Source organism: Temnothorax nylanderi, unplaced genomic scaffold (assembly GCF_030848795.1).
Source record: "Temnothorax nylanderi isolate EJ_2023f unplaced genomic scaffold, tnyl_v1.0 TNYL_tig0093_pilon, whole genome shotgun sequence".
Taxonomy (NCBI): domain Eukaryota; kingdom Metazoa; phylum Arthropoda; class Insecta; order Hymenoptera; family Formicidae; genus Temnothorax; species Temnothorax nylanderi.
In genome coordinates, this window is record NW_027249155.1 from 683,472 (window position 1) to 705,967 (window position 22,496).

At 43.5% G+C, this 22,496-nt stretch overlaps 1 protein-coding gene across 1 annotated transcript in view; it reads left to right on the forward strand.

Annotated features, from left to right (window-relative positions):
- Positions 1–327: 327 nt before the first annotated feature.
- Positions 328–22,496, forward strand: part of LOC139775153 (uncharacterized) — a 37,018-nt gene continuing 14,849 nt past the window's right edge. Inside the window, exon 1 of the mRNA XM_071710941.1 lies at positions 328–794. Within this exon, the coding sequence (XP_071567042.1) occupies positions 785–794 (10 nt within the window). The 5' untranslated portion in view covers positions 328–784. The remainder of the gene's footprint in view (positions 795–22,496) is intronic.

Genomic DNA, 22,496 nt, shown 5'->3' on the forward strand with positions numbered 1-22,496 from the left:
GTTGCTACGGTATATGTAGAATTATTCAGCCGACCGAAGGGTTTGGAGTCCGGTAACCCGTTAACCTTCTAAATATACATGAAGCGCCGGGTCTACCTTCGCGAGATAACGCTAACTGACCTTTACCTACAGTATCGTCTATCCAGCGAGACACTTGAACCGCGGCTATCCGCGTGCCTCGCGTATATACCTTATACAGACCTTCGTGCAAGCCGAAGATTGGTTCCAGGCGTTGAGCTCACTGACTTCGCGCACGTAGTGACTCTACCGCGGGGTCCCGTCGTGGGAGTGCAACAGAGCGAGACGGAAATATCTCGGGCGGCCACGCGAGAGCGCGAGAAAGAACAGGTGAGAGAATGAGCGCGAGAGTGAGAAGAAGGAGGAGGAGGAGGAGGAGGGCTGAGAGAGGGAGAGGAACGTGTACGTAAGCGGACGAGAGAGGAGTTCTCGTGTAGAAGGAAAAGGAGAGGAAGGGAGCACTCAGAAAGAGAGAGGCGAAGCAACCGAGAACCGAGAGGACGATCGGCCAATGAGACACCAGGCTGGTGATGACGTCGTCGTTGTCTCACGTCCGAGTCTCACCAAAAGTCTTCTCCGGGTACCAGTTCGTCCGCGGTCTCCCGGCTGGACGAGGAGGTCGTCCTTTCCGCATCACCCATCGTGTGGTCGGCGTTTTTTTTTTTTTTTTGGTTTCTTCCCTCGCGCAGTGAAACACAAATTCAGCCAAGATTGCATCCTGGATACGCGGAAGGATTGAGGCGGAAGGAGGCTGCTGCTGTCAGCCATGGGGACGGGTAAGTCTTGGTGTTTGCGGAAACGATCTGGTCCTCGTATCTATCTCCTTCCAAATTGTCCCGTATCGCATCTGGGGTAACCGCGCCAACGTACAATCGCTCTACTTTCCAATCGAGATCGTTTTCGCACCGTATGGAGCACCCTGGTTCAACGGTCCCCGTCTTGAGAAACGTTCGGACCGACGGGGACCAATTTGGGAGGACCGGGAAGTCCGTTGGATTCGCGCGCGTAGCAGCGCGAACGCGGAGTTCAGTGATCCCTTTCGACACGTTTGATCGATGGCGGCTCGGTACTCTTGGTAGAGGATTCAAGCATGATAGATCGGCTGGTCCGCGCTGCTACAGATCGTGTTGCGGTTCCGCGGGTCGTCGATCGTCGAGACGCTGACGCGGCTTTGGCCTCTTCGAGAGTCAAGGCCGAGAGATTATTCGCCAGTGTCTATCGTCAACTAGAATCACTCCGGAACCATTCAAGGACACGATTAGAACGTTTGTCTCTGTTAAACTCTCAAACTCGTTCTTCGTCATATCACCGCACGATTAATGTCCACTTATCACCTAGGGTATAGACTTATCACCTTTTGAAGCCTTCGTGATCGCGGAACGTAGCGATTGCGCGTTTCCTGCTAAAGCGGATGTTCATCCTCGACGTAACAAACACGCTATCGTCGGTATTATTTCCGATCAGTCGTTTCACATCGCGACCGTCGTCTTGTTCTCCTTATCAAGTCGATCGTTTTCGCCTCGAGGATCTCGACGACCGTCGACTGACTCTCCTCTTACGTACTTTCATCTTGCCGTTTTTAGTAACAGGATCTTCAAGTTCACTTTTACGAAGTAGCCAGCCGAAGAAATGGTGTCAACTGTAGAATACATTACATCTCGATGAAGGTTTCTTGTAAAATAACAAATTTACACGCAGTTCGTAGCTCACCGATCTCCACTTCGAGCATTTCGTGGAAACCGTTGCGCGCTTTTGTCGCGAAATTAAACGTCTACTGGTATTACATCAGGATGTACATCGGTGGCGACCTTTAGCACATCCTTTAGGCAGATGGTGTCAAGGATGTGCGCGAGGTGTGTTGGCAGCTCGATCAGAAATTATGCGGTCGCCTGGGCGTAACGCAAATCAGATACCTATTTTTCTTTCTTTTTTTTTCTACGTGTGTGACAGCGAATAAATATATACTTCTTTCCAACGCGCAGTCCGTTCATGGACGGACGCTTTCGATCTTTTTACCTTTCACCCCACGCGTTTTTATCTTAATAATATCGATTTTCATAGAAAACTCGAGCATATTGAGCAACTGAAAGCAGATAATATAATTTCCAGTCTTTCGTTCGTTCTATAAAACGGTTGAAAGTGATCGCATCATCGGATATCTGTATCACGTCGGTGTGCGTAAGTACTCACTTTAGAAAGTGGCTACAGGCGACGGCGATTATACCAACGCAGACATTCGGTTAGTGGCCCACCTTAAAAAAAAAAACAACGCTTATCCGCCCGGTTGATCAAAAATTCGCGATGATTTTCGATTGCGTTTCCCGTAATTGATTAGTTTCGGACAATTAAATTATCACCTTAGCACGTGACTAGTTCGGACTAAATATGGACGGAGAAGTCGGTGTAGATAATAAGTTAGCATGACTTATTACCTAGTCTCTCTGCACTTTGTTACAAGATTGCGCAAATGAAAAATGACGTGAACATGAGTATCTGAGACTTCAACTGCAATTTTTTTTCGTTTCTCGGTGTCTCACAATCAGTATTTACTTTTCTCTATACAGTTTCTATTAGTCGTTTCTATTAATCTGCCATGTATCATCGACGGTGATCAAGATACGCATCTAGACACGTTTGAACCGTACGCATCTAGACACGTTTGTCAGAAATATTAGATCGAGATGAGAGATTAGGAGGAGACGCGGAAAACAACTTATCGCATTTGATTCTTTGCATCTCAAGATGAGACGATACTCGTCATTACCCGCATCCTTTGTTAACGTTGTCTACATTAACTAGCCGGAACTCATCGTTCAGCTTGTCAGTAAACGCGTGCAGGCAGACGCGGCCAGAAAGCCAAACCGTATTCACGTCGCTTTTCGAGAGCGATCGCGCACCAAAGTGCAGTGATTTCGAGCGGACACTTTCTGTGACACGGCGCATACCTTCGCGGCCCTCGGATCCGGTTTTCGTCCGCGAGTGCGTATTCGCCCCGAGACGATAAAGTCGTTCGTGCAAAAAAGGCCCCTATGACGCGAACGGAGACAACGCGACGACTGAAAAAGAAAAAGGGGAATCGCGAGTGTGGCGTCCAGTGAGTGAGTAACGCGTCTTATCAAGGATATAAAGCAAGGATACCCGCAGAGCGAACAGGATTGATCCTCGGGGTGATCCTCCGCGGAGTGCTGGACGCCCATTCCAGCCGAAGGTAAACGCAAGTATCTATTTTTGGATCTCTCGTTCCCAAGTTAAAAATCACAAGATCGATGTGAACACTTTGAACAATCCATTCTTTTTTACGGTCTCGATTTCAAATATCCGGCACAAGAGCTTATGTTAATTCGCCGAGACGTAACTGTGTATTGGGAGCGAGAGAGTTAACGATGACCCCATTCGATCCGCCCACTGGGTAGCGTGGCTGCAATGCTCACATCATCTCACAGATGAATTTGTAAATGCAACGAACGATCGTTTCCTTCTTTCGCGTCTCTCTTCCCATGTGCAGTTTGCCGTCCGATGAGAACTCTATTACAGCTTTGTTTCTCAGAATCAACTTGATATTACGATATTATATCGTCATTACCAATGCGAGCGCAATGCACTCTCTATTACTTTGCCACAGCGATTTATTTAGCTCGATTCGAGCGAGCGTGACGTCGTCGCCGTTGGTTTAGATCGACAGCGAAAGGTTCGACCATTGCCGAGGTCGCGGTTGTGCGTAGAACCTGCAGTTTTGTCGATTACAATGGGAAATGTTGGGAATTAGTGTGGTTTAGAGCAAATAGCTGCGATGGTCGATTGGCTACGTTGGCGTGTATCTCGTTTAATGTTCCGCCGCATTCGATGACAATAGGAAATAAAGGATAAAGAAATACGCGAATGTAACGTAAAAACAATATAATATCGTAAAGTAATAATTGTTGATTGCATAAGTGTAAATAATAATTATTTATTTACAAAAAAGAGAATTATTTTTTGCATAAACTTTTACCTCGTGCTTCCGCAAAAAAAATAATTTTTATAAATATTTCTATATGATATAACTACGAACGTATTTTATGTAAATTTATCGTAACTGTGTCAGTAGCATAATAAATTAAGATTTCTTATTTTAATCGATTTTTTTGTTCTTTCTGTTGATTGAATCAAATAACTAATTTTATTAACAGAGATCGAATAATCTCTCTAAAAAAGTTTAAACTGTTTCAATTTACGAAGCAAACTATTTTTAAACTAGTTTATATAAAATAATTTACTGGAATTTACTAATAAAGTCTCCTCTGATATGCAATATTTTGTTATTTTTACTTTTTGCTGTCTTTTTTTATATACCAATACAGTTTTCATTGTTTTAGTGTTATTTATAATTATGTTGGCATTGCATCATCCTATCGTAATATAAACTATGCAGTCTTGAAAAAATAATAAATAGATTAATATATCATTTTAATATCCACTATTTTGTTTAATAAGACAATCCAAACCATGTCGCGGATTATTTGAGGCACTACCTACTTCAAATTACGTGATATTACATTCCCTAACTTTCTAACTATCATGGTAAATAAAAGCATTGCTGTGAGCTTCACATAGCGTGTCTGACATTATTTCTTTCGTAATATGCTTGTATTTGACGTCTTATTCAATCTTTTAGAAGAAGGTCCTTTACACTCCGAATATTAATTTTACCTTTCCAGATATATTATAACGTACGTATTAAAAATCGAATATTAATGTCGATGTCCAAAAAGACGGATACAGCGGGTCTGAGAGCAAAAACATGAATAAACTGGAACATGATAATTTACCAATTAAAATAATTATGTCATATGCATTAATCAAATGCCATAACAGGATTGAAAAGTAGTGACTATTTATTCAACAATTATACGGCAATGTCATTAAGAATGAAAATGAGCTAAAGGAAATAAAATCACGCCTTGAAAACTTTATTGAAAAATAAGCCGAGAATACATGAACGTCTTAATAATTAATCAGCTTATTTTTATCGAGCACAAACAACGTAAAAACTTTTCAGCGACAGCGAGTGACCCGGTTTGAACTTGGCGTTGACATAAGTGAGCCGATTGCGTAACAAAGTATACGTATTGCACGCGAGGCCCAATTTAAACACGTTCTATCGGTATTGCAACCGCCGCATGTCCTTGCTGGAAATAATTAATAATCATAGCGCAGTCGTCCTCGGCGGTGCTTATTGTTAGTTATTTGTCTGCGGTGACTCGCGATCGGTCTTTCGCGGCAATATGATATTTTCGTCGTCGATGGTTTCAGGAAAACGCGATCTATCATTACGGTGGCCTTAAAGACTCATCATTAATGTTTTCGTGAACATTTTGTTAAATCTGTTTCAGAATATAGAACGTAATATTACATTAAATACATTGTCATGTCGTGTCGTAAGATTAATATCCCACAAGGTCCGCCTACATTTTGACATTTTAGATACGCAACACGATATTTCCATAGTTGCTTTTCATCTATATTGTATATTTAAAAAAAAAGAGTATATAGAAGATAAAGCATCATCAAAGATGTGTGCGCAGACTTTCGTCTCAATTTGATATCTTATGTAATCTATAAATGAAAATCTTACAAGAGAGCGCTGGATATTTATTCAAAATGGTTGGAACTCGTGCGCCTCGCGAAATCGTTTGCGTTGTACGTCTTCACGGTATGGAAATCAAGGGGAGATGCCATGAGATCTCCCGCCAATCGGGATGCCGTTCCGTACCCGTTCTCCTCCCGCGACTCCTTAATTAACCTGAAAGCTGGAATCAAGCCCGCGGCTTGTGGATTGAGTTGATCAGAGTATCGCCCTTCGAGCAATCTCCCGATGGCTCACTAGCAATCTTCGCTTGCGCGACTATGTCTTGTTATTATCCTGGTTCTTTTTCTCTATAGCGAACGATACGAGAGGAATAAAATTTCCTTTTGTTTTATTTATTCTTTCGTTCCCTTTCCATTGTGCGGTTGCAAGTCTAACACAATAAGTCAGCAGAAAACAAAATCTCAGTTTGCGTATTGCGAGTGGACAAGACGAAATTCTCGCGTTTTACGAGCGAAGCCAAAACTTGGAAACGCGAGGCGATTTCTCATGACGTGCGATTTTTATTTTTGCCTCTCGTCCGACAGGTCGGAAATCGACGGTTTCGCGCGAAACGATGGTGGGAGGATCTCGGGCGCGATCGCCGAGGGGCCTCGTACCCTCGTCGAGAGTACCTTCGGCGAATCCCGCGATTGTTTCCGTCGCGGCTGCATTCCCGGCGATCCGGAGCGGGCCCCTCTGAGGTCAGCGGCGCGCGGCTGCCGCTCGCGTTGATCGGCGCGCCGTACACCGCTGTACACCACGCTTCGTCCTTCCCGTGAGACGAAGAAGAACGTGGGGAATACCACGATGCCCATATAAATCCCGCTCCGAGAGGCAACGAGCGCGCACTTTGCTATTCTAAATCGTGGCTTAACAGCGCGAGCGCACGTGCGAGTGCGTATATACGTACGCAAATCGCAGGTGGGAGATGAAGAGCGAACGAAGGGGGAAACGAAGGGGTTGCCACGGGATCGTTACGGTTGATGGACGATCGGGGTGGTTGTACAACCGCTCGAGCGTATCCCTCGGTTATGGATAAAAGCAGTAAAACGCGGCCGAGGCGCGCAACTCGAATAATTAATGGCATTTCGTGGAAGAGAAGTCGGATTTATTTGCGGGTACACCTTGAAGAATGCGCGTTATTTAGCCGCGCGTTCAGCGAAGGGCGGACGATTGTAATTAGCGCGTCTCTCTCTCTCTCTCTCGCGAATTCGCTGCGGTGTGTATTTGCTGCGCGAGAATTTAATCCACGCGCTGCGCGTATCTAGTTTTCACATTTTAATCCGCTACTAAGTATATATGTACCGTAAGAAGCACGAAGTACGCGTGCACGCTCTCGGTAAAGTCCTAAGAGCCGGTTTCGCCGACGGCGATTAACTTTAACCTTGGTTTTAGCCGGGATCCTCCGGGTTCTCTTTCCAGAACCACAAACTAGAAAGAGGCGAATTCTCCGTATTTTCGCAGCCCATTTAAATGTGTCGTCCGACTCTCACCTCCTATTGACACTGAACGCGCTCTTACATATTAAGCAAACGAAGCTTATGTTAGAATCACAAATATTTAGCGGTAAATTTGCGGTGAAGAGGTGGGTCAGAAACTCACTTGAATCACGGCCGCGGGATTAAACGGAGGTAGTAAAAGCGGTTGCTAAAATAACGCGTAAAAATAACTTCGCCTCCGACAATGTTGATGCATGACGAGAGCGTAAAGCAAAGAAAAAGGCTTAATAAGCGAACATCCTCGAAACTGCATTTAAGACAAGAAAATTATATGCGGTCGCGCGCGGTAATTTGGAACACCGAAGCGTATCGGAGAGATGACCAGAGAGATGACCGAACGTTGCTTACGCGGCGCGATCCGAATCGCCATTCCGGAGCAAGGACTTAAAAATGCGTATTCCGTGAGAAAATTTACAATGTCATTATCGTCGCTGACTTAATGCTGACGTCATACTTGGCATACCCGACGCGATACCCGACGGGAGACGGGACCTCCCTCGTTATGCGAATAAAGGAGCAAAGATCGCAGATACTATTCGACCGCATTCCGTCGAGGGTGAGAGATCGTAATTAGGGAGAGGTATCTCTGGAAAAAAGAAAAAGAAATCCTCGCGGCAAGTATCGGCGTCTATCACGTGTGGACGTGTGGATAGGCACCCTCTCAGTTGTCTCGCCCGCTTTTCTGCGGACGTTTACTCCACCAGGCGTTATAAATAACATGTAACCGTGTATAGACACCGAAAACATTACGCCGACCATCATTTTTCTTCGACGTGCCGCTGAACCCCTGGCTATATTAAAATTACGTTTCAGTTACGCTACCGTGTAATATATGTGTACGCCGGCGCGTAAAAGCGGTGGTGCCGTGGCGCGTATATACGCCTGGGATAGAATCCTGCACGGGGCGATGATGATTAACCGTGAGGTCGATCGATTACGCCGCGCGCCGGTGTCCACGTCAAGCCACGCGAAAGTGGCCGAGGCGCGGTCGTCCATTGCCGATTATAGGCATCCTCCGTTCCCGAGGAGACGACTCTCCCGTTCTCTCGCCTCTTCCTTCTCGCTTCGTGTCCGCGCGCGAGCGCGGAAGAGAGAAAGGAAGAGCGTGTTCGCTACACACACACGTGCGCGTGTGCGTGCGTGCGTGCGTGCGTGCGTGCGTGCGTGTGCGCGTGAACATCGGTGTAATGTCGATCTTTTCTCTTCTCTCATCCTTTCCTCCCCATCATTTTTCCGGTCACGAATGAGTACACCTCGCGACCTTCCATCCTCGCATACCTGAGCGAATGCGCGCCGCGCTTGGATCCGTCGCGTCTACGTCGTCGACTGCGAGATGAACGATAAATTAGGGTTGACCGCATCGTGACCACTGAATTGTCAATTATCAATTAAGATGATTCGCAAACGCATCGTGCGCCGGTTCAAACGATCACACTGATGAAAACTTGATTCTTAATGCGCGTGTAATGCGTGAGTTAGCCGCGGATACGGTCCTCTTACGTCCGCTCGCAGGACGTAATCTTGAAAACTATTATAAGCAAAAATATCACATTTTTGCATAGAGACTTTAATTTCAATTAGTATTAATTGTCTATTATTTCTATTAATTTCTATCTTATTCTATACAAATTAATTATTTCCATGGATGAAGAAGGATTCCGAGGTCGTAGGAAAGACAAGTAAAGACCCGGGAATGAAATCTCATCCCCCTGGCTGGCCGGAAAAAATCCTCGACGTACGTTATTTATACGCATTTAACGCGCGCTCCCGCGACGTGGTAACGCAAGTTTCGTTTCGCGATCGGATCGGGGCGGGCCGCGCTCGCGAGGAAAGTCACGACGGGAGGAAGAGAGGGAGCGGCGTGTATAAGAGCCACCGCGGGATAAATTTTCCCTCGGCGGTGAGTCCCTCTCTTTCCTTCTCTCTCTCCCTTGCATTTTCCTTCTCGCGCCCGGTTACGTCTCGGTTGCTACACCGCCTCGGTCTTTCCACCTTGTGCTTCGCCGCCCAGAAGCGGAGTCTTCTTCGACCTCTCGCGGCCGCCAAGTTTGCAGGCGCCATTACTCGCTCTCTTCCCCTACCGTTGTCCTCCACCGCCGCTCTTCCACAACGTTCCCCCTGCGCCATCCCTCACGTCCCGTGTACCACCACCTCTTCTACTTCTACTACTACTACTACTACTACTACTTCCAACGTTTCTTCTTCTTCGTCTTCTTCTTCGTAGTTGTCGTAGTCTTCTTCTTATCTCGCTCGTCTCTACGAGTCAAGGACCGTTCTCAAGGAGGTCGCTCCTTTTAACCGAGCGTGTACTACACTCGCGGCCTTTGTCTCCGCGAATCGTCTTTACATAGAGCACCATGAACTACGCTATGGGCATTCTCCGTCGAAGTTATCTTGCAAGATAGTTTTCGCTCGATGCCGCCCGCTTAGTTTTTTGCTGGATCTATTTACTTGTCGATTATTTTTCTGTGCATTGCTGCACATCTTAGCATAGCATTGGAATGTACGGGAAATGTGAGGTTTCTGTGTATAATATTCAAACGCGATTATACGAGTTCAGTTATGGTTCTGTTTAACAAAATAATACACAGCAAGTACAGCTCATAACGCTTTTACTTTTCGATTAAGTTTATTGATCTATTTTTTAATATATAGATATATTGATTATTAAGTAAATGTAATTGATTTGATAAACAAACTAATAGGATGGATAGATTTTTCAATTATGTGTGTGTGTGTGTGTGTTTGTACGAGATATAGAAAAAAAGTCAATCAACGGTGGAATCTTAATTTCAAGACAATTTTCAACGGCCGCCTTATCAGATAGTTTATCTAAAGATTGATCGGAAAACTTTGTGATCAGGATAATTGGAGAACGATACTCAATTATATTGAATTTGAACACACACACACACACACACACACAAACGTTTTTATTACTAGGTTAGATCTTTTTAAGCTATTATTGAAATATAATTTAAAAAATAGATTTTTTTGATATTGTCTTTAATTTCTTACATAACTTTTCTCACTTGCCCGAATTTAAACCTGAATATGCAGTCAATCGTGGAAAGTGGAGCTAAGGCCGCGGAGGTCATCCTGCGAGGGAACAATCTCATCTATCACTGCGGTTCATTATGATCGGTAAATTGCACACTCCCGATGCTTCTGATCATATTCTCTTTCCTGCTTCCCTTCCAAGGGCATAAAAACTTAGTCGTACATTCGTCACGCATCGGTGGCTTAACTACAGGCCCTGGACAGGTACAATCTATGCTAGAGAACCCTCTCGCTTCGGGGGAATGCGTCTTCGAGCGCAGTCGCGCATCGCTGATCTAATTGGGGCCTTAATTGAAGGACGTGTGTAGGGCGCGCGGTTTAATGCAAGGTACGTACGATTTGCGCCCTGCGTGACACGTTGAATTAACGACAATTAATGTTGCTCGAATATTTTTCTCTATTTGTGCCGCGTCGTGAGAAGATCTGCGTTGTGAGAAGAAGAGAGAGAGAGAGAGAGGGAAAAAAGAAAGAAAGCGGCGAATAGTTGCCCAGTCTAGTCCGCAGGTATAGTATCAATCGCGTGTAATTAAATATAATTTCTCCTTACTGTAACTCGCAGCGGGAGACGCGCGCGAGCAGTTGGATCTCACACCGTTATAGGAAACGTTGCAATCTCGGGGAGAAACGGATTATCGCGGATCGAAACAAATTAACAGTAATTTATACTGGATATGCTGGATTAACACGAGGGATGCAGGTAGCAATTTCAGTTTTCCAATGTACCTGGAGCACCCGGAGATGACGGGAACTCCTCTTTCTCTCTCTCTCGTCTTGGGAAAGGTATCCGACACGACATCACTTCCCTCGAGCCACGGATGAGCCGTTGCTCATCGAGGGAGTTGGAGGAAGAGACTCGGCATTGCGTAACGCGTTATGAACACGCTCTTCCGTTCCGCGCGGATTTATGCGAATTCCGCGACTCCGTCGATCGACGGCGGATTTCATATCGCCTGTTGATGATGATTGTACAGAAAGGTTGCGTAATTTATTTCAAGTACGCGCGCGCGACGCGCGCAGCATTTGCATAAGGTCGATCAGTATTATACTCGGCGTTACAAACGCGCGTTGCGTATTATTCGCGAATCACGATTTATCCGAGTCATCGCGCGATGATGTGTAGTATATGTATATGCACGCGGCGCATTGTGAAAACGGTAAAACAGCGATTTCCGCGACGGCGAGGTGTGATAATGACGAAAATAAATAAACGTATTTGCATTCGAACGACTGGCCGGCCGCGGACATCTCGGACGATTAATCATTATCCCCCTTCATGTCTGCCTAACTGTAAATACCTGTCTATCTGCGATTTGAGAAATTCTTGCAATCTAATTATTCAGATTTCATGCGATCATGCAAATGTGCAACGATGCTTCCAAAGCGGCGCCGATTACATCCTACCTCCCATTAGGATTAAAATATTCAATCGTTAAGGCAGTCATTAAGCGAAAGTAGATTCGAAAGACGCGAGCGCGGGTTCACTTTAAACGATCTTAAACCCCATTTAAAAATCTTAACGATAATGAACGATCTCGTTAGTGATCGAAGAGGGGAAGAGAGAAAGAATATGCAACACGTTTTCTACATCCTAAAAATATGCGAGACAAAACGCGGCGGAACGAATCATAGGAAATCTAAACGCACTCCCCATCATTATTTGCCGACGAGGCTGCCCGTAAAAATATCGTGGATAAGATCGCGGGAACAACCCCGGCTTCCGGATCGGGCCCCGCGCGTCTATTAATCGCGCGCGATATTAACGCGCTCTCTTCCCCGCGGCGCGGACGGGACGGCGCGATAAATGCGACGCGACGTGCAGTCGTGTAAGTATACGAGGTAAACTCCGCGCGATTCGCGACGTAACGCCGCGGTGTAATTCCTCTCAGCGATAATATTTCCACGCTCGACCTTCCACCCCTTAACGGTTACGACGCAATTATTTCAGCCTCGAGACGACGGTGTCGGAGAGGGTCACGGCGCAAATTACTTTTCGAGTCCTTTCCGGAATTCCGAGACGGACGCGCGCGCGCGCGCGGTTACGACGACGACGCGAGACGCGAGATGTGTATAACATACCGCCGCGCGCGTACTGCTCATTACACGGATAATTTGATTATTGTTTCATTGACTGCAGCCGTCACGCTTCTGCCGATAATGATCGCCGGCGACGGTCGCGAAGGCAGGCGACGACGATTCCTTCCGCTAGCCTTGTCTACGATCGACTCCGCGGCTCAGACACGTGAGACTCGACATTGTAAAAGGCCGCGAGCGCCGCGCCGCTAAATGAAAATCCGTGGAATTTATTATTTTTCTAAATAACGTCTGCCGGTTTTGAATGAGCGCGACACGAGCTCTCTTTACGTTCGTTTTGTATCATGAATATATTCATTGGCCGACACCTACGGGTGCCTTTTATAATGCGGTAGACCTTGAAGTGTTTTTCAGCAAAAGTAATAATGGAAGGAATTGTACTTTATGGCTTTTCTTGCGCTGACTCTTGAATTATACATCTTCGGGCGGTTAAACTTCACACCTCCGCCAATTTTGGTTATTTCTCATATTTAGCGTTGTCCAATGAGCATATACGTCTTATTTCTTGCCTATCGTTGTCATAAAGGTATTTATAATATGATTTATTTCACGAAATCGTGGTGCTCGTAGCCCTGGATTGATCCCCCTGCCCCCGAGTCAACTATTCTCTTACTCATCGCCCGAAGCCGGTCTCGCGTACGTGAAGGATGTACTTATAATATTTCTTCTTATATCAAGATTTAGCCGTTCCGCTGCTGGCGGAACAGGTACATCCTGGTTATAAAGTTAGATTACATCCTAATTTCCACTATCTGCATGACGCTTAACGACATAGCGGGACAATCTATAAGTAAGGTGCAACATTGTGGAGGATGTGGCGAGCGACGTCTTCACTTCATCCGCTGTCTTCGCGCGGGACGGCCAATAATTTTCGTATCAAAGGACAGGATAGACAGGATAGACAGAAAGACAGAGAGAGAGAGAGAGAAGAGAGAGAGTATATCCACTATATCCAGTAGGGAGAGTATATTCATCGCCGCTACCGCAATTATATCGCGTTACACGAGAGAAGAATCACGGCTGTTACGAGCTAAACCGCGAAAACCGGTGAGAGAGATAAAATTAATAGCTCGTACGTGCGTTTTAGCCCGGTACGTATCGGCGGGAGACAAAAGTGTAACCGGCTGTCGATATTACGCCTCACTAAATATTAGACAAACGTATTCCGAGGTCGGGGAAAATAGCTTACGATATATGCCGTTAAAACGGTGAATTTTCCCAACTGCGGCAATCAATTTGCCGACTCGTCACAATGGGCAACACGTGTTAGACGGCGCGCGGCAAGATTGCTGTAATTTACCGTTTCGCGCCAGTCATCTAGGCGTGTATACGCGTTTCTTCTAAACCAATAATAACGCGGTATTTCCGTGCCGGCTATATGTATGCCTAAGTACCTCATCGTTCGATAATACGAGCGATCTTCTGGCACCGCGTTCGTTTCCCGCGTGTTTCCTCGATCGCATCGCCGTTGTTCCCTCCGTAACTCACGTTCCCTTTTACATCGCGTAGGTGTAATAACACAGCGTTTGTAATCAGTAGAGAGATAGTTGTTGCCGTAAACTACGAGATAATCTTGTTTCGACCCGAGTCACGTCGAAGCTGCAAATTGAGCTTATCCCTTTAACGCGTATGAATGAAACGATTGTATCTTATTCAATTGAATCTTGATGACTTGCTAATTAGTGTGATAAAAATATTACAACGAAAGCGTCGCCACAACGATACTTTTGATTTCGATGGAACTTCGTTGCGTTGAACGTATTCCTCTTTTATGTGGTTATATTATACGGCATTGAAGTTCTTCTTCCTCTCTTCCTCTTCTTAACAGTAGATTTCCGATTACCGGTTTATCTGAGATCTAATTCTATCCGGTATATATAGAGATTATAATATTTTATAAATTCAAAAATAAATCCTACCTCGTAAGGAATTAAAGATGACAGCGATTTATAATAGGAGCTCGACTGGGAATTTTAAAAAGTTATTACATAACAGGTGCTGATTATAATCCTGCATGTCTCACGCGTGACGGTAAAATCACAACGATCGATTACGTGAGTCCCGCTTATGCGATGCCTTAACTGGACATCGTGCGTCACCCAGTGAGTTCAATGCTTGCAACAGATCGCGCGAGCAACCTCGTAGCTGATCGCACTGCTGTCACCGGTCTTCCCATGTTTAGGGAGAACACCCGTTAGCGCGTTGCGTGGCGCGTATGTACGTGAGCGAGGAGAAATTTCTGCGACGGATCGATAGATTGTTTGATGTAAATGAGCTCTAAATTCTGTACACCTCTTTCGCACGCTTTCTGCAAATGTGCCGTTTCTAAAACTTTCATTTCGAATAATTCTTGGGAACAGCTGAGCGTGTTTTCCCGACAAGGTGAGCTTTTCCAAACGCGACACTTTCCACATGATTCGAGATCCTTTCAAATGATTTTATACGTATAAGAATTTCGCGCGGACTAAATTATATCGAGTAATTATCGCAAATTTCGAGTTGGGGAATGCAGGACGATAAAATCCGTACGTGCACGCGTTAGCGTGCGCGATCCGTCGACGATTAATCATACATACGTCCGTTATACACTTCACTTCCAAGCCTAGCTATTCCCACACAATAAGCGGGATGATCCGTTTGCAGTCTACATCGTTTGTGGGATTTCAGCGCGTGGGAAAAAAGTACGTGGAGCAAATCGCTGCGGCTAATATGGCAATAGAAATGTCAATTATCATGGAAGCTGACAGATCGCGGTATTAAAATGAAGAGGCTTGTCCGTTCTGTGGTAATCATTAACGAGAGGTGACCTTGATGCGCCACATCTCCGATTTTATCCGGGTGCTCCGTTCGTCGATTCATTAGTCCTTATATGGGCCCTCGGACTTTTATCACGGTTCTTATTTTCGCAAACACATAAAACAAAAGTATTTACGTTTTTATTTTAGTCATATATAATTTTAATTTTTTAATTTTAATTTAAAATTATACTAATTATAATTTGTCCATTATATTTTGGTTTTCTCAGCTTTATATTATTAAATCAGAAAATTCTTAGGTAGTAAAGAATTTCTCTCAACTTCAGGAAGATTTGGATCAAACGGAACGAAACTAATACACTTATAAGAATTATCTAAAGACATTGTTACGTAGCGCCGTGATTATAACGAAGCGCGTATCTTACCCAGGCCAGAAATTAATTATCCTGCGAAAACGTGTGCCGTTACGCGCAATATAACGCGAATCTTTTAACGAGGTTGGCGAAGCGAGAAACCTTGGCTGTCGGTCGCACGATCCGCGCGGATATAGCGTTATGGATGCACTCGTAAGGATCCTTGCTTTTCCGCCTCTGCTCACCGCGTCATCTTACGCCTCTCTCGCACCGTCGACTTTTCATTGCTCAAAGAATAGAAAACTACAAGCGCTTTTCTGCGAAGGAAAGCATGTTCTTGTTATGAGAAGTTACCTTAAATACGAATAAAATAATAAAAGAATTTTAATATAAATATGACATCACATTTTATTAGCCAACATAAATTTATAGCTCTTTTCAATGCGACGTTCCGGAATTTAACGAGCCAAATATATATTTAATATTACTGGCTCTGTATCATATTGTAAACGTTAAAACTCAGAGTGACAATTTTGCTAGAGATAAATCAAATCTTATTTCGTTAAAAAAAAATAATGTGAAAGAATGCAAGACGTCGGATACTCGAATGCAGCTCACGATTGTAACCTCGATGGCGAGAAGCGGCAATCCGTTACATCCACAGCAATAGATCTCCATACGGTACACGGCAATTTTGTCACGAACCGTTAGAAAATCGGCTGGTGCGGAGGCGTCTTTAAGTCGCGGGCATTCTTTTTAATCACTGACACACTAATTTACCGCGGCAGATTGTTAGGATAGTATCTGTGCGCCTCGTCCGCGATCTCTCTTACTTTTCCATTGACTCATCATGTGTAATCGCGGATTTCTCGGCTGCGATTAATTTATCGGGGACTCTCTCAACGAGTATCGAACAAACAGACCTTCGGGAAACGAGACGTATATGTATGGTTGAAGGCCATGTAAATCGCAATCTCATATGTGTGATTTTAGGGGTAAATATTGGTGGGTTTACACACGAATACACGGATTAAGAGAAGTATAAAGAATAGAAATAAATGTATATTCTTAATACATGCATTATGTGTCGCTTATTTAATGAGAGTTTAAATTCTTATATTTCTTTTCGCTCTCTCTCTCTCTCTCTCTCTCTCTCTCTCTCTCTCTCTCTCTCTCTCTCTTTATATACAAATTTATTTCTTCTTTTCGCCTCCATTCCTGACAATTTGATAATCTCCGTGATGTCTCATCTCTCTTGTGTCTTAGACTGCGGTCCACTTGACGCTACAAATGCTTCGAAGCATTCCTCTTCTCTTTTCTTTCAATGAAGAAAGAAGGAGAAGAAGAACGCTCCAAAACATTTATAGCGTCAAGTGGACCGCAGCCTTATTCTCTCATATCTCACGTGACTTGTAATTCGACCCTACTTCCTACATTCGTGCACGTGGAAAATGGCTACGTTGCAACAAGCTTTACTGTTAGACGACGCGTTTTACGATCGGAAGCTGTTGCAAATCGGCGAATCGTACTTGTACATAAATAAGCAAACGGGGAAAAATATAAAATATAACGGCTTCGCGCGTTGTTATTGAGCGGTAACTTCGGGACGAGCGTTCGGCGCGGCATGCGAGGATTCTCTCGTCATGTGCGTGACGCCGAAGTTGAGCGTATGAAACATGATTATAATTTAACGCGTCAAATAAATCGAGGCGTTTACTGCTCGGTGGCAGCTATTGTGAATTAGAAACATTAAACGACGCTATCGCGCTACTCCGTGAAGTTAATTATCATGTCGTTGGTCAATGCACCTATCATTATTTTCCCGTCGGATAGACAACGATGTTATTAGATGACGAGCACTAATACCGTCTTGTATTTTTCTATTGTAAACAGAAGCAAATGCACGGTGCAATCTTTCACACGCAACGGACTCGTAGAAGATAATGGGACGTTTCGGCAAGAGTTAGTCGTTTAATCATCGTTTTTTCGACCGAGGTCACAGGTCCTGCTTTAATTTACTTGAAATAACGCCGCGAGATAAATGATCACATGCACCGTATATTACAGTGACGTATGTTATTTATGATCACGTGTGATCAACGTTTTTACAAGTGTTTTTCACATTTTGCATATAGCCAAATAGACGTTCTGTTTCTGCAAATTGTTTCTACAACGATAAGCCATAAATAGCGATCAGACAACTGCAAAAGCGTGAGTCATACTCATTTAAGGGTAATTAATCAGAGTTTATTACGTGCGAACGTAATCCTATTATAGCGATCGTCTTCGACTTGATCGGAGATGATTATTTTTATTAGAACTTGTCGGCGCTATTGTTTGAATTTATTGCGAACGCCATATACATATGTTGAAATCGATTCGGCGGTCAAACGAGGCCTACACCCGTTCGGCCTTATGCCGTGTATTTGTAGAGTAACCCAAAGAACTTTCACTTCGCCGCAGAATAATTCTGTCTCGCTTCGCTCGCCGCTCTCTTGTTGCTCTGCAGTGGGCGTAAGTTTTAGGGCTAAATCGCCGTCTACCGCTTTGTACTTTGTTGATTCATGCCGGATGTTGCCTCAGGCAAGCGCGATCAACGTTCGATCGTGGCTAGAATTCGGATTTCCTAATAGGATGCGGCGGCAGGTCGAGGCTGCTCTTACGATTCCTCTTACGAGATGTCAAATGGTGTTACCCGATCACATTCATCTCTGATATCCCTACATCTGGAATAGAAGTTATCATGAGAAAAGCTGCTAATAAAAGTAATTGCAGAGATCTCTTTTTTAATATTATAAAATTATTTTAAAGCGCGTGATATCAGATTATTGTAATTTTTTAAAATTATATTAGTTATTTATACATCTTATTAGAAATTGCAGCAGGAATGAAGGTATAATTAAATAATTCAATATCATTTAGCAGAACCCAGTAGTTGTACATTGATGAGAGTTTATTTATATCTAGTTATGTTATTTTATTGAAATTTATTCAGTATTATCGCTTCCGTATAATGTGCATTATTGTGGAAATATCGTAATTGTCAATATCATATCCTTATATATCTTGGAATGAGGATTTATTCGAAATAGCCGGCGGATAATAGCGATCAAAGGGTAATATAGCTTCGAATTGCATTGGAGTTGATAGATTATACGATGTAGACATCTCTCCATAAAACATTCGCTGCTTTATGTCAAAGTTTAAGCGCCGTCTGTATCCGACTTATTACTCTGATCATTTTATCGGCGACTCCGGCGATGATGCGTGATAAAATTGTATTTTAATACCCGTCCCATGAACGTCGTCCATCATTTGACGCAATTGGCGACCGTCTGTACGGATACTGACCTAAACTTCCTTCGTGCGCTCAAGGATCGTTATGAAATGAAGATAATCAGTGTATACGGCGGCAGGTGTTACAAGAATATAAGACGGTTTCTCGAAGAAACACTGCAAATTTTCGCTCACGAATTACATGAATTGCGATGAAATTGGGCAAAACTCAGGATCGCGCCATTAAGTTCAAAATGAGAATATGTGATCGCGAGCGCGGTGTGTTTCATTTCGTTTTCCGTTTTACGAAATTCTGTGCGTCGCGTAAGTAAGTAAGTTGTTTCGCTTCTCTCGGACAGGATTTCTTCCTTCCCGCTACCTTCCCCGGAAACCGTTACTTGAAATTATGGATTCAGATCCGGCGATCTTCATGCTGATTTCCTAGACGCAGTCGACCGTACTCTCAAAACAACGGATTACATAAATATATACACAAATATACGTTATTCTTGTCGGAATCTGTTTGCGTTTGTGCGCAATACAAAAGTGTATATATCGCGGAGCATTGTGCAAATTTTAAAAAATACTTTATATTTACCCCAAATCGATCGAGGACAGATTTTGAAAGTGTTTGTTGCAAATTTTGTCAATGGAATATCAGCAGAAATATAACAGATCTGTTAACAGAATATAACGGCAGAAACTGAACAAAATCTGCTGTTTTGTAACCATTTACATAAATGATGTATTCCACTTAAATATTTATGAATGACGAATTCCGTTCGGTTTCTGCCGACAATTTGCTGTCAGATTATATCGGTAGATTCTGCAAAATACGAGTTTAATGCCCCACGAGATGATACCCTGATCTGTTGCGATATCTGGCTACCGATCTATTGTCACATATGCGGGCAGTTTACTTACTGGGAAAAATAGTGCTCGCTTATACAAGTTATACACTTTTGTATCGCGTACAAACGTAAACAGATTCTGGCAAGTGTGACGAAGAGAAAGCCTCCTCGCATGTTTTTTGTGTCTCTCTATAATTAACATACGTATATAAATAAATATTCATACATGCGTACGCGCGATGCATCTTGACACACATCATGCGGATTTGCGAAACGAAAGGAAGACTCCAGGTAATTAGAACGCTGCGGGGCTGCTGTATCTTTCCTAAGATTCCATCACCTTCCATTGTCAGTCGTCTCGTAATTAAACCATTCATATTCATTAAATCAATTATTTTGTTGCGATAAGTATCGAAATTTAATGGTTTATTTCCGGTATTTTTATTTTGAGGTGTACTTAACATAATGTAGATTCAGCCTTGATACTTTTAGAAAATGAGGATTAACCCCATGCACCGGCGTAACAAAGAGAACGCGCTCGAACAAAAGGAACTGCTGATCGTTTGCATTATTTCACTGAGGAATTACGCAAGCGCGTAAAGAGGCTTGTGCGTGAAATCAGCGCCGCACGCCGCACGTAGGAAGACTTGGCGCGACGTTATGCAATTAAATCGTCGACGGTGGGTGCTAAACATGCAAATTTGTTCGCAGGCGACATTACGAAGCCGTAAATGTCTGTCGCTAAAGGATCGGCGTCGCGATTAGTTCGAGACATAATGCAAATTAAGACTAATCTAATGAAATAAAAATGAAACACTGTCTCTCCGTATTTCTTGCTATGTAAAAAGAACTAATCTCTATAAAATACGGTTTTACGGCGATCTTATGTCTTATGTCTAAAAGATAGGCAATATAATAAGATATATTGTATATTTATTTATCTTGTAACGAGCAATATCTCTCAGTCTCTAGATAGTCAATCATTTGCAATGTTCGCCGTTTATAGTATGAGAATTGTGAGCACATCTTTGACATACAAATAAGCGACACTCTTCCTTACCTCTTAATGGTTTCGCTGTTTGGGGACCGCAGTCACAATCAAGAGAAAGTATATGAATTTTGATGCTGTCTGTCTATATTGGGTTAATAATTTATGTAAACAGCAAACAACACACACACACACACACAGATTGGTTTTCAAGCAAAGTTGCGCGTGTGCAAAACAGAGTTGCTGTTAGGTTAGGTTAGGTTAGGTTAACGAATCTTATTATTTCCGTGCGTTTGATGCATCATATTTTAGATACGTCAGCTGTAGCTTTGAGGTCTCTCTCGATCTCGCTTGCGTGGGACGTACCCCTGGCCCCGAGCACACGCGAAAGAATAATTTCTAGGCCCAGGATGTTCTCTAATCACGTATATAGACACTTTCACGGCGCCGCGCAAACACGTTGTTCCTGACCTGCAAGCTTCCATAAACTGAAAGCCTCGTGGGCGAGGCAGTATAATAAAGAAGAAATCCATGAAGCCGATGACTCGTGAACCGGAGTCGTTATTGACCTGGAATATCTATTTCGGGCGGTGCTGGCCATTAAGTCGATTCGTGATTATTTAATGCAGCGAATGACGTCATCGTCGTCATCGAAATGAAACACTAATGTAGGATATAATTAATGTATTTTGACATCAAAAAGCAGTTTTTTTTTTTTCAAGCTAGAAGTTGCGCGTGTTAATTTGTCCTGTTTTAGCCGATGACAAAGTCGTGATCGCTAGCATTCATATCATAATATCGCGCGTAGGTGTTTCGCGTGCTTCATATAAACACATTGTAATTCATACTGCTTGTGTCGCATGCGTAGATATACATACGGTAATGCAAAATTAAAGTGTACAATCGCGTGGCTGTATTATGGCCGAGAGCTACCGAGAGATCATTGTAAGATTGCGACAGGCAGATATGCTAAAGGAGGCACCGACAAAAACCGATGTAACTGTGTCAATCGCTCGCGGCTGAAACATCGATGTCAGAGCTCAAGAACGATCGCGATGCGACTTCGCATTTCTATCAGTCTATCTATGCTACAGCTTACACACTAATAGATGAATTCACACGAAGCATTCGTTTTTACGGAAACGATCATTGCAAGTGCAATGAGCTTATAATGAGCAAGCAATTTCACTCATTGATTCATTATGCACAAGAGAATTTTTGTTGCTACTAAAATTTATTTGTGTGGATGTTAATGTACTTATCAAGATTATTACATGCGGACATATTAAATAATAAAGATTTTATAAAACAGATAAATGTCAATTATAGTAAATAATTAATCTGTTAGAGACTGACCACAAAATAAACACGTCTTTGATATGCGCGCATGAGCCGTGAACCGTTACATAATCATTTTACTTTCATAATACCCTCGCGATACCATTAAAGGCAGAAAATGTATGTGTAAAGGCTGAAACATCTATAGGCATTACATTTCAATTATACATTTTTCATTACATAAGAATTAAAAAAATGATAAAAACATAGTTTATTTCATTTACACCACGTTTATATGGATTTAATGAGCTGACGTCCCAATTGTTAGTAATGTCTTTTAAGTTTTGACAAACTTTACGTTTCGCTTTAAAAACATATTCGATTGTAAGCCCTAGATTTCAAAGACCTTGACTATGGGACTGCGGAAGTAAAACCGGATCTAAAAATATGCCCGCGCAGTGGGGTGGCCTGCTTCCGTGGCAAAATTAAAATAAGGGAACTAGATTGCCCCGGAGCCGGAGTTGGTCGGCCCGCGCGCAGCTGCGGGTTTACACGTACATATCTCGATCCGAGTTAGGGGGTACGGCGCGGAGGGGCAACTTGGCGACGTTGCGAGGTGGTTGGGAGGCAAGGAGGACTACAGGTGCATCGCACTCGCACGCCCTCCTTTATTACGCGCGTTCCTTCGCTTCTTCTCTCCTCTCCCGTCCACCCATCC